We start from the raw sequence: 13,294 nt of genomic DNA, 5'->3' as shown, positions 1-13,294 counted from the left end.
GGGGTGCCACTCCTGTCATGCCCGTTTTACAGGAGAGGAAACAGAGACACGCTGAGGGGAAGTGACGCATGGAGGGTCACACAGCCAGTCACGGCAAAGCTGGGGCTCGAATCAGACCAGGCTTCAAGGCTCCTACTCGTCACCCCTCAGCCACGTGCCTGTGCTCTGCAAACACGGGACAGACGATACACAGAGCAACACAAGTGAGTCTCAGCTCATCCACGAACTTGCTGGGGACCTTGGGCAGGGCTTGTGGTTACCTAGGGGCTTGGTTTCTCACCTGTTAACTGGAACCAACAATCCCTCTCTTACCTACCCTCTCAGGTTGTTGTCAAGAGAAAAACAGACAAACAGGTAATAAATGGAGAAAGCAAAGAGCTGACACTAGAAGCAGAAAGTTCCTGGCACTATTGTTATCTGAGGCTTAGGACCCTGCTCGGGCCTCTCCAGCAAAAGTACTGGAGGGAACGGGCCCCGGCTAATGCATGGATGGACCGCACGGAGCTGTGGAAACGGCGGCTCAGCGAGGAGTGCTGCATGGGCGTCTTGCCCAGAGTGTTCTCACTGCCTCTGTCCCTTCGTGTGGAAGCTGCTACGTCCCCACTGAAAAGCGGGCCTGGCCAGGCTCAGATGTGCTGAAGGCTCGGAGGGTGAGACTACCACTGGCACCGTTGTATGCGCCTGTGTGCGTGGGCCACGCATTCACATCTCCCCTTGCACCAGATGCCAAGGTGGGCAGCCAGCAAGTGGAGGTTCAGAGAGAAGTGACAGGTCCAGGGTCTCATAGCCACTGAGAGGCTGAGCTGGGCTTCCAACCGGACACTCCTAACTCCATGCTCAATCACAGCCGGGCCAACAGCCCAGCTCCTCTTAAAATAGCGTGGGAAACCCAGGCAGATCTCTGAAATGATGATGTTTGGAATAACAACATTAAACACGCATCTAGCACTTGCTCTGCACCAGACCCTGTGTTAGCACTTTACAGTTATTAACAGCAGACATAACACTGCAATCAGCAACCAGCCTGGCCCATCCAAGTCAACCTGAGCATCCAAGTCAAGGCTAGAAGGACCCAGCGAGAGCCGCCTCCCTGCAGGGGGTGGTTCTGAGGCCAGACTGGAGGATTTGGGTGGGAATCCAGGCTAAGACCATGTGTGAACGTACCAACGTTATAGGTGTTGAGATCCAATATTCCTTTGCAAAGAGACCCTAAGGGATTGTCTTCAATAATCTGTGAAGAAATAAGACATAACTCACGTTAGCCTTAACAGGTATAATCACAAAAGACAACCTGTTTCCAAAGCACACCATTTAGCGGAGACACTGCCAGTGGAACTGTTTAAAATGCATTTTCATTACCGGATACGTCCAAGGGGAGAGAGCTAACTAATGAAGCATGCTACTGATAGGGACTCAGCAGTGAGCAGGTGCCCGCAGGTGCGGCGATTCATTTTCCAATCTGTAAAAATGTGCCTTGTGAATTCTAGAACAGGTTTTGAAGCGTTTCCATAGATCTTATTTCAAAAACATCCCAAACCCTTTATTCTGACATTATTATGAAATGAGACTATGTAGTCTCCTAAAACACAACTCAAGAACCTTCTGTGGCCGTAACTGGTCTGGCTCAGTGGATAGAGTGTTGGCCTGCGGACTGAAAGGTCCCAGGTTCGATTCCGGTCAAGGGCATGTACCTTGGTTGTGGGCACATCCCCAGTAGGGGTTGTGCAGGAGGCAGCTGATCGATATTTCTCTCATTGATGTTTCTAACTCTCTATCCCTCTCCTTTCCTCTCTGTAAAAAATCAATAAAATATATTAAAAAAAAAAAAAGAACCTTCTGTGACCCTCCCTGTCCTATGGGAGCAACATCCATGCTGTCATCTGACTTTAAGGCTTTCTAGGAGCCCCGATCAGCCTTCCAGCTCTACCTCCCACTGTACATCTCAACCATCCCAGGGTCCAGGTGAGATACGGACCGCCTTGTCTTAGGAGAGCTGGCAGAACTGTGCATCTGCCCATTGCCTGTAAACCCCCATTCCTAATGCTCTGTGGGTAGGGGCATCATGGAAAGACGCAATAAGGGGGTTACATCTCTGCCTCAGGTTGAACACACTGAACACAATCATGTTCCCACCACCACACCTTTGCTTAGGCTGTACCTTCCACCTGGAATTCCCTTCCGTCAGTCTCTTGCTGTTGATCTCTAACTTGACTTTTAAGGATCTAATGCCCCTTCCTCCAGGCAGCCTTCCCAGATTGCCCCAACTCACTTAGAAAATTCCTTAAGCTCAAACAGGACCTTAAAGCTCTCATTATAAAGAGTTCATCCCTGGTGTAGTGCTGTCACAATGAAAGTAGCTTCTCTTTGAGTCTGCTAGGCAAGAGGAAGCAGGAAACAGAAACCGGGTTTGCGTTGTCACCAGGAAGGCCTCAGCACACCTTCCACTTTGGCCTGCTTGCTTATCGACACCAAGCACGTTCGTTCTGAATGTCTGGCTGGCCAAACGAAATGTGTTTCATTTGCAAGCTGCTTTAGGCAAAGGACATATTCCCCATTCGGCCATTTTCACTCCAGAGAGATTCCTCCTGCATATTCAAACCTTTCCGGCCCAGAACAACCTGATTAAAATATGATGGCGCGTCACAGTGACTTTCACCCACGACAGCTCAGGGCGCAATCCTGATTCCCATGTCACTCTGCTTCAGGGCTCCACGGGGACCACACGTCATCATGTATAAAATATAACCGCTGAGGTGACTCGGTGGATTCCCCGAGGATTAGCAGGTCCCTCCCTGCAACGATCGAGACTCACCTGCTTCTCGAGCTCCTCCACATCAACCGTTGAAATGTCCTCGACGTAATTGGACGGGAAGTAGTGCTGGATTTTGGTTCCGTAGTCCCCTTTCCACCTAGATAAACACAGACGGCATCAAGGGCCTCGCTGGGCGTGTTAATCCACTCCTGTCCCTTAGACCCAGCAGCTGGTGGGAGAAAGGCGGCCAGTGACCGAATGGCCAAAAGAGGTGTTGAGGTAATGGAGCATTTCAAAGGGATCCTCTGATTTTTCATCAGCAATGAGTGGGATTGGGGGGAAATCCTCTTGCCATTTGGTCAAACTCCTGGACCCTGTACATGAGTTAGGTTAAGAGCGTGCGCTCTGTAGTCAGAAGGTCTGACTTCAAATCTCAGCCTGCTGTGTGGCCCTGGACAAGTTACTGTACTTCTCTGTGCCAGTCTGTTTGCAAAACGCAGGTTCAGCTATCTTGTGGTAAGATGAGATATTGATCTTGTGAGGTGCTTCGATCTCTGCCAGTGTTCATGGTTAGGAACAAATTCTTACGGCTCTCAGGTAGAAATCACCCCACAAAACCACCTACGATGGGGGCCTATGGCTGGGCAGCAAGTTTTTCTTCCCACGTGAAAAGAGGGAAGAGCTAACCAGACCTCAGCACACCAGGTACCTTTGACCTAAAATGCGTCTTCAACCCAGGATGGGGCCACTGCATAGGGCACAGGACTGGGCTGTAGCATAAGAATTTGAATTTAAAATAATGCCAGGCTCATGGAATGGAAAGAGCCTGTGCTACTTAGTAGCTGTGGAACTTTGGAAAGTAAAGATAATCATAGTAAAAACTCCACAGGGTCGTAAAGAGGATTTGGTTAGATGATGTCGGAAAGCAATTAGCACAGTGTGTGGCATACAGGAAGACCTCAGAAATGCTAGCTGCTATTATAATAAAAATAATATAGAATATGATATTATGGTGTGTGATTTACTATGATAATAATTGGTGTTTATTTGTTTTTCTACATACAGCATGCAAGGTATCAAGCCATTTCCCAGAGAAAGTAGAACAGGTCGAAGCCAGCTCAGAACACAGATAAAAGGGGTCAGAGCTCAGGCAGCACTTGTGTCGCACCACCAAAAAGTGACCAGGGAAGTTCATCCACCAAGCAGCTCAACCTTACCAGCCCCCGGGCTCCTTGGAGACGTTGTGAATGAGGGCGCCGCGGCAGAAGCTCAGCTCATCACTCTGCTTGGCTTTGTAGTCATACAGAGCTTTCACGGTTCTCTGAGGCTTTCAGGGAAAACAAAAAGGAAAAGGTCAGGCAGGCTGATGAGCAGAGGGAGGCTTCTGCATTTACTGTCGCACATGTAGTTCTCCTTAGGGAGCCGGAGGCTTCAGTCCAGGGTTACAGCGCCACCTACTGGCACGTTTCTAGCATTGCGAAGAACCCCAAGTCTCAAAAAGTCACCAGTAGAGATGGGGACTGGTCAGAGCCAAGGGCACCTCCATCACCCCAAATTGCTCAATTTCCTCAACACGCCTTTCAGAGTAAGCCATGACCACCACCTGTGAAGTCCTCAGAGCCCACGCTCAACGACCCTCCCAGAAGTTCAAACTCAACACCACTCCTGGCCATCCTCGGCCTCACCAATATTTAGCCAGGCCAGGGGTCCTCTGACTGGACTCCTGCAGGACACTGACATTTTGCAGGAGTAACCGAGGCACTCCTCCATGGAAGTCATCCAAAGGTGATCTTGGCAGAAACAAACAACCCAGAACTTACTCCGGATAAAATTTTTCTTCACTATAATGTGCGTTAATGCCTGCGTGGCAAGCATAAATCCATGGCAAAATGAATACCCATGCAGCAAGCAAATGTTAATCATAAAATCTGAAGCTGTCAAACTTGTTTAGATCAGCAATTTCCCTCTTACCCCCCCCCCCCCCACTCCACCCAAGGAAATGTGGACAGGTTTTACAAGGAATCTAGTAAAACTGCTCCTTCAAACAGAGACTATGGAGTCAAACCTGTGGGTTCAAATTATTGCTCTGCTCTTTACTACTATATAACCTTGAGGCGTTCTCAGACTCAGTTTCTCCATTCTGGAAGGGGGAATTAAAACTTTACATGCTTCACAGGGTTAAGACTATTTAATGAGATAGTGCAAGACAAAAAATGATAATATCTAGCATTTATTGAGGGCTTACTGTAGTCAAAACACTGCTCTAAGTCTCTTATCTATATCTCCTTTAATACTTCCAACAACCATAACAGGTAGGTAGCAGTGTTCTTATATCCATTTTACAGAGGAGAAAACTGAGGTTCAGAGAGATGAAGTATCCTTGCCCAAGGTCAACTAGCTGGTAGGTGGCTGAGTGCAGAGATGAATCAATCAACCTGAGTTATTGCCATAGTTCATGATATTCCTTAAGAAGCAATCTATTCCTAGCCGGTTTGGCTAAGTGGATAGAGCATCGGCCCACTCGGACTGAAGGGCCTCAGGTTTGTTTCTAGTCAAGATAGCCGGTTTGGCTAAGTGGATAGAGCGTCGGCCCACGCGGACTGAAGGGTCTCGGGTTTGTTTCTGGTCAAGGCCACAGACCTCGGTTGCAGTCTTGATCCCCAGCCCTGGTCCGCAGGGCTTCTGCACTGTGGGTCCCTCCACAGCCAGCAGCTGGTGCCGGCCGGTGTGGCTCACTGGCTGGAGTGTTGGCCTGCGCACCAAAGGGTGTCAGTTTTGATTCCCCATCGAAGGCATGTACCTGGGTTGCAGTCTTGATCCCCACCCCTGTTTGGGGTGTGTGTAGGAGGCAACCAATCATTGTGTCTCTCTCACCTCGACGCTTCTCTCTCCCCCTCCCTTCCACTCTCTCTAAAGATCAATGGAAAAATATCCCTGGGTGACGATTAGCAAAACAAAAAAAGGCAATCTAATCTGGGTTCTGCAAGTTCTACCATAGGCACCCTCAACCAGAGGCTAACCAGGTCTCCTGCCCTTGTCTCCCCCACCTGCAAATGGAGCCTAACTGCCCATCTTGCTCCAAGGGTGGATATCAGAACCTGAGCTACATCTCTCCCCATGAATCCCCACAAGTCACTGCCAGGCTCCCAGGACACAAGGAAGGTACAGCCAGTGGCAGAGGTGGGGGTGCCATATGATGGCTTCCACAAGGAGCCAGTCCCCAGCCTGACAGACGGTCCCACAGAATCACTGGACCAAGTAGGCAGCAGCAATGCCAAGTGGCTAAGAGCACACACCTCGCAGCCAGACTGCCTTGGTCCAGATTCCAGCTCCACAGCCTCCTAGCTATGAGGTCTCGGCTATTACTCAACTTCTGTGTGCCTCGGTTTCCTCCGCTGTACAATGAGCACAAAACTAGTACCCATCGCAGGGGGCTGTTCTGAGGATTAATAAGCCGTCAAGTACTTAGGACAATGCTTGATGCGTGGTGTGGATGTGTTACCTATTATTATTTATCTAGTCATTCCCATTCTACGAACACATCCAAAGGAAATAATGCTAGAGATGCCCAAAGCCTCACAGGTGAAGAAGTTCATTTTAGGGTTAATGAGCAGAGCAAGAGACCAGAAATGACCCAAATGGCCACTGGACGTGGACACTGCTAAACTGGCACAGCCACCCAGAATATTCTACAGCACAGACAACATGCTTTTTTTCAAGTTAAAATGCCAAGCCATGTACTAGTATTTCATCTCAGTGGCTTGGCCTACCAGGTTAGACAAAAAAGGTCATTAAGAAGATTAGCGACAGAGAAGCCCACCCATGACCAAGTGGCAAGCGAGCAAAGCAGAATAAAAATGACAGATGCCGGTGGTGGAGACTGTAAAATACAGGCAAAGACCAGGAGAGACAGGACAGCCAGCAGCAGTGCGGACAGCCACTGCGTTAGGACAGCAAGACGAGGGCTGACTATTATTCTGGTTTTCAAATGTGTTTTTCTAATTGTTACACCATTTTTCAATCATTAATAGTAACAGTTTTATTTTCAGGCATTCACCTCAGTTGGGCAACTTGCAATCAAATTCAGCATGCTTGGTTCATGTAAAATCGGAAGATTTTCTCTACTACTTAACTTAGTTGCCAGGGTTTAAAAATGGGGAGATTTCACATAAAACATCTAAAGTATTGGCTTAGCTTAAGCCGGTCGGAGAAAGGTAAATGTCACATGATCTCACTCACTTGTGGAGTATAATGAACATTAACTGATGAACAAAAATAGATCCAAAGACATAGAAGCATCGAACAGACTGTTGAACCCCAGAGGAAAGGCAGCGGGGGTGGTGGGTGGGGTGGTTAAGAGATCAACCAAAGGACTTGTATGCATGCCTATGAGCATAGCCAATGGACACAGACAGTAGGGGGGTGAGGGCCTGTGCTGGGGGGCAGGAGCAGGCAGGGCGAGGTCAATGGGGGAAAAGGGAGACATATATAGTACTTTCAACCATAAATAAATAAATAAAGTATTGGTTTATCTTGATAAATCAGAAGACCTGACCTGCTCTCTGGAGAGGCGAGGATGGCTGCCCCTGGGGAGCGGCCGCCCTTGAGGCAGGCGGTGTGCTCCCCCGTTTACCATGGTCCCCGCCACCCCGACATTCCGTTGACATGAGGCCAGATCAATGTCATTACCAAAGCATCTGTCTTCAATAAAAGTTTTTGCTATCAAGCTAATGCATTTTGCACACAGCTCCATTTGCCAACAACTTTTCAAGACTTCATTTCTTGCTGAAAGGAATTTGCATTGGCCAAGAATTATAAGTTAAAAAAATAATAAATTTGCCTCTAGATTTCCACAGAGCCCACAGTGTGGCCCCTCTCTGATCAGGAATTTTATACTGATGGCGGCCCCAGGAACGCCCCCCCAAAACAGAAAATTCACATCATTCCTCCTCCACAGGCTCATACTACATTTGAGATGAAACCAGGGAGAGGAGGAGCTGGGGGCTGAGGGTAAAATCTAGCCCTACCTGCAGGAAGTTACACTGCAGCCGGGCTGGGAATATGAGATGGTGTTCGCGCTGCAAGGTCAGTGAACGAGATGGAATTTATAAACACCACCCACTCAGCTGGTGAGCAAGAAACATTTGAAAGACTTTTAATTAGAAGCTGTGTGGCCCAAAGGTGATTCATCAAACCTCAGAATTTTAGCGAGGCATGGTCACATTTGGAAGGAATTCGATTAACCTCTTGCCTGAAACTAGATGTCATATTGTCAATCATTTTCTCCAAAAAAAATTTTTTTTTTGGCTAAGTTTCCCAAAATGTTCCCTCACTCTATTATGACCAGGGGCAAGGGGACTGGGAAGGGGGGCGGGGGGAGAATGGACTCCATGTCAATCTAGCGACCAGGAAATAGTGTAAATTAAAGGTTGGCACTGTACCATAGAAGGATTGATTTCACTGGGATCCACATACATTCTGCTGACGTCATACAGGGAGTTTATATCTCTTTCCTGAAAAAGAACAGAGAGAAATAAATGGAACCATCCCTGCTCCTGGGACAGCCCAAGGACAGAGCAAGGGCTGCAGAGCCCTGTGCTTTCCTGCCCGCTAGCAGAAGAGGTGAAGCCTCACCGTTTACTCATGCCTTGTGGGTAGAGACAGTTAAGACATCATAAAGAAGTTCCCCAAAACTTAGAAATTTTACCCCAAAATGAGAAAGGCCTTATTCTGCCCTACTGTGTGCCAGGCCCTGTGCACCTTTGTAAAACACAAACCCTGAGTGTGCGGGAGCCCATTGTATTTCTCTTCCTGACTCGCACTCTGTGGTGGTCGCCGCTTGAAACCGGCCACCTTGGAAGCATTTACACCATGGAAATGGGCAAATGCCACAAACCAGGGCCTCTTTCCGTAGAGAGCTGGTTATACGTTTACCGCACACACTGAAAACCTCCCCTCCTCTCCCCACTCTGCTTCTCTCATTGGGTTCCAGCCACATCGGCCACCGTTCTGTCCCTCAGTCACCTCCGGGCTGTGGCCGCTGCTCCTGCATAGGGAACAAGCTTCCTTCACAGCAACCATGGCCAATTCACTGCCTCTCCCAGCTTTCAGCTCACATTTTAATCCTCGCAAGAGGCCTTCTCGGACCTCCCCGCCCCAACCTAACGTAAGGCCCATCCCTATGCACCATCCTGTTTGATGTTCCTCCTTGTGACTCACACGGCCTGGGGCACCTTATTTCTGTGACTGCTCCCCGGCCTAGAACCTAAACTCCCCGAGGGCAGCCACTGTGCTCCCAGATGGAGGAGAGCTCCTGGCACGCGGGGGATGCACAATAAATCTCGGAAGTTAATGAATGCACCTGATAGGAACTGGGACCGCTAATCAGATCAGGTCTCTTCTCTGCTCGGAACCCTCCAATGGCTCAGAATAGAAGCCAGTGTCTTACCACGGCCCTCCAGCACACAGGGCCTATTAATCCCCATCTCATTACGTTCTGCCCCCACCCCAGCTTTCTGCACCTCCAGGGACATCCTCACCTCAGGACCTTTGTACTTGCGGCTCTTCCTCCACGTAACTGCATGACTCACTCCTTCACCCCTGCTAACGTCTGCTCAAACATCTCCTTCTCAGGGAGATCTTCCCAGACCACCTTTGAGAACTGTAACCCCTTTCACATCACCCTGAATCCACTTATCCACCTGCCGGGTGTGTTTGTCTCCACAGCACGTATCACCGTCCCGCAACGCTCTGTATATATTTTTAATTTATCTCATCTATTATCCATCTCCCCCACACTAGACTACAGGCAGCATGAGGGCAGGCAGGGTCTTTGTGCGCTGTGTCCAGTTTTGTATCCCTGGGACGAGAGCAGCATCAGACACATGGTCAGTGCTCCATAAAAGGTTTGCTGAATGAATGAACAGATGAGTTATAACCTCAGGCAAGATATTCCACCAGGTGACAAGCGAGTCAACTGCCTACCATGTTGTAGCGCTCCAGGAGCTCGGGCGTCACGGGGTAGCGCAGTTTCATCTTCCGGTAGAGCGCGTGCTTCTCATAGTAGCTGACCAGCTCCACCAGGCTCTCGAAGTAGGCGGAGGTCCCCAGCACGAAGTGCCGGCCGTCCCGGTTGATGCGACAGTGCTTCACCTTGCCCCGGGCCCTGGGGGGAACCACATGGGGCTGACGAACTGAGACTGTGGCAGCCAGACAACTGCTGTACAACCTACAGTCCCCACCTCTTAGAAACAACCTACCTACCCGTTCTTAGGGGACCACATAATCAGGGGGTAACGTGCCTATGAACACAATGATGTGGGTCTTTTCGAGCTCCTCTCGCCCGTCCCCTCCTCCCCAACTACAGGACTTGACTTTGGGAACATCCAGATCAGGGTTGGCAAACTATGACCCACAGGCCACATCTGGCCCACCTCCTGTTTTTGTAAATAAAGTTTTATGGAAACACGACCGCATTCATTTGCTTATGCATTGCCTGTGGCAATACCATGGCAACGTGGAATAGTTGCAACAGAGACCATATGGCCTGAAAGGCCTAGAATATTTGTTTCTGGTCCTTTACAGAAAATGTTTGCCAGTCTCCACTCTAGAACTCTGGGACTTCCTGCCCCAATCCTGAAATCTTACCCAAAAAATTCCCCATCTGGTGCAACAATGGCTCCTCCCAACAATAACAACAAAAGGAAACAAGTCTTTTATTTCCTCACTCACCCATTTGAAACAAGAGACAGAAAAAAAAAAAAAATCCAAACCAGAACAGACGCCTCGACCTTACTCCTCAGCTTCTATCAGCAAGAATAGACACATTTGGGAAATAGGTATTGACCTTAACTTTACAGCCAAGAGCACATTTTTATTAAAACTGTCCACCAGCACAGTTACTATGGGAGAACTACTCATCTTTTTAAAAATGTTGCACCTTAGAGATATTTTTTATGGATTTAAAACACACATCCTGTGTAAGCCATTTCTTCAGAAAGCCTGTAAAAAAAATGCTAGACGACTTCTGCTTCAGTCGCTTATTTGCAGTGATATTTTAATAATTTTTTTTAAAAAAAGATGTACTGCTGAGTAGAAATACAAGTTGCAGAATAAAACCGTAGTACGATCCCATTTGTATTTTTAAAAAGTAGAACAGACTGCCCACACACAAAACGGCACTACAGACTTCCCACACGTGTACCACATAGGTGTGTACATGTTTTCGTCTAGATCAGTGGTTCTCAACCTGTGGGTCGCAACCCCTTTGGTGGTCGAACGACCCTTTCACAGGGGTCGCCTAAGACCATCCTGCATATCAGATATTTACATGACGATTCATAACAGTAGCAACATTACAGTTTTGAAGTAGCAACGAAAATAATTTTATGGTTGGGTCACAACATGAGGAACTGTATTTAAAGGGCCAGAAGGTTGAGAACCACTGGTCTAGATGGAGACATCCGTTAGAAACCTGCGCTCTCTACCAGGATAAGGATGGAGGTGAGCAGGACCACAAGGGACTTTCACTTTCACTGCAAATGTCTTAACTTTTTTTATAAGGAGGACACATATTTATACAATTAAAGATTAATGTTAAAGCCTTTTACAAAGCCCTTTGGGGCAGGGAGGCACTAGGATGTCAAGGACGTGGGTCAGGTTCGGTTCCTCACCACCAGCTGGGGGTTCACAGCTCCCGTCTCCCGCAGCGTCAGGGCTGCTGTCGGTCAGGTCGCCCGGGGTAAGCCCGTTGCAGTGTGTCCCGCACCAGGAGGTGCTCAATAAATGAATGGTTAGGGAACTATGACCACGGTCAAGCCCACAGGAGCCGCGCTGGGCCAGAGCAGGAGACGAGAACAGGGCTGGAGGGGAGCTTTGATTTCAGGCGCCCGCCCTGGAGGGAGTTGCCACAAGTCCGTGGTCACCACAACCTGAGGTCTCAGCTTCGCCAAGAAACCCCTCGTCCCACCAGGGGGTGCCTCCCACCCTGCAGCCCACACAACAACGTCCTCTCTTCACAAGGATTTGAAAGCCAATGCTTCTCTGCTGTGGATGGAAATCCATCCAGAAGTTTAGTGCATACGCTCAAGGGGTCAGGACAGCGCCTGGCACAGGAGAGGTGCTCACCAACATAAGGGGGTCGGGGAGGAAGCGCCTCCGGGCCTGTGTGCTCCTCTGCCTGGAGCACGTCCCCATCCCCACCTCCCACCCCCGTCCCGCGGAACGCCTATTTCCCCGTCACCCTGCCTGACCTCTCTCTGTGGCAAGTATCACACACATCTGTCTGTGTGACTATCCTCCCAGGGGCAGAGGTTCTTAAAGAGGGACAGTGATGCCCACCCCACGCCCTGACCAGAACGAGTATGAAAAAGTGTGTGTGTCCAGGGAAAAAGGTGTCCTTTCTGACTGTGACAATGACTGAGGGCCCCCAACGGGCACGCAGTGGGGGGAGGCCAGGTGTTCACCATCCCACGCGAAGGGAACGGCCTTTCCAAACGGTTAAAAGCAAGAAACTTGAGAGTAATGAGACGCCTTCATCCCCACCAGACCATTGGCTATCACTCCTGTATTTCTGGAGCCCAGCACAGGGACTAGCACATAGTAGGTGCTCCCTGAACATTCACTGATTCCTAAAAATAAAAAACTCTGACTTTCAGGGTGCCTCCAATCTCATGGGAGGACAAACATGCAAACAGAATGGTGGACGTACGTAAATCAAGCATCATCTGGGGGCCCCACCCCCCGCCTCGTCTTCATCTACACGGTTCCAGTAAAGCGACCCCAACCCCACTGCCAGCTCAAAGGTGCCCGATCAGAATCACGGCACCCAGCTCAAGCAGGGGCCAGAGGGGAGTACATCACAGGACTCATCCTTTCTGCTGCACACTGTCCTGGCGCCCAGAGGCACTGCCACCTGGGGATGAAGCCACAGCGAGGAGCAGCATGACGCAAGGAGACCTGAGGACTGACAGGTGCAGCCTGCACCCAGGCCTGTCGGAGCATCTCAGCTGGAAGCCAACAACTCCGACCTATTTTGGTTGTTTCAGTCACTGCGTTTGGCTCTGTCCCTTTACCCAACAGTATCCTGACAGACTGATAGGACTACAACATGACCCCCAACGCCCAGCATGGTGGCTGGTGCAGATGTTCAGTGAAACCAGCCCACTTCCCATCCAGGCAGAGGGGCACCGCTAAGAGCAAAGGGCACAGCCCATGCCAAGTAGCCCAGGGCCTCCCTTTTGGCAGCACAAACCACAAAAGAGCCATGTGGGCCAGGGCCAGCACATAGTAGGTCTTCAGTATCGGCAGGGATAATGACAATCACACACCCCCTCCCAGGAATAACTGGGACAGGGTAACCAAGGAGGAGCAGCCTGGGCACACCAGGGCCCCTACTGTCAGCAGGTAACCACCATTACCAGACGGGCACATGGGCCCAGAGCTGTCACCTCCCATTTTTCCTAAGAAGCAATCTGAATTTTCAAGTGTAATTTCTCAGTTTTTAACATCACCATGCAGACTGAGCAAAACAGCGGCAGGCCC

At 49.5% G+C, this 13,294-nt stretch overlaps 1 protein-coding gene across 3 annotated transcripts in view; it reads right to left on the bottom strand.

The window, feature by feature from the left end:
• The window catches only part of PLCG2 (phospholipase C gamma 2), a 137,793-nt gene that overhangs the window by 36,341 nt on the left and 88,158 nt on the right, over positions 1 to 13,294 (bottom strand). For all 3 annotated transcript variants that reach the window (XM_006754468.2, XM_006754465.2, XM_006754467.2), the window contains 5 exons: positions 9,737 to 9,917; positions 8,194 to 8,265; positions 3,970 to 4,079; positions 2,813 to 2,909; positions 1,165 to 1,231 (listed from right to left, as the gene is read on the bottom strand). In XM_006754468.2, the coding sequence (XP_006754531.1) occupies positions 1,165 to 1,231; positions 2,813 to 2,909; positions 3,970 to 4,079; positions 8,194 to 8,265; positions 9,737 to 9,917 (527 nt within the window). The remainder of the gene's footprint in view (positions 1 to 1,164; positions 1,232 to 2,812; positions 2,910 to 3,969; positions 4,080 to 8,193; positions 8,266 to 9,736; positions 9,918 to 13,294) is intronic.

This window comes from Myotis davidii, unplaced genomic scaffold (assembly GCF_000327345.1).
Source record: "Myotis davidii unplaced genomic scaffold, ASM32734v1 scaffold391, whole genome shotgun sequence".
In the NCBI taxonomy this organism is placed as follows: Eukaryota; Metazoa; Chordata; class Mammalia; order Chiroptera; family Vespertilionidae; genus Myotis; species Myotis davidii.
This window is presented reverse-complemented; position numbering and strand designations above follow the sequence as displayed.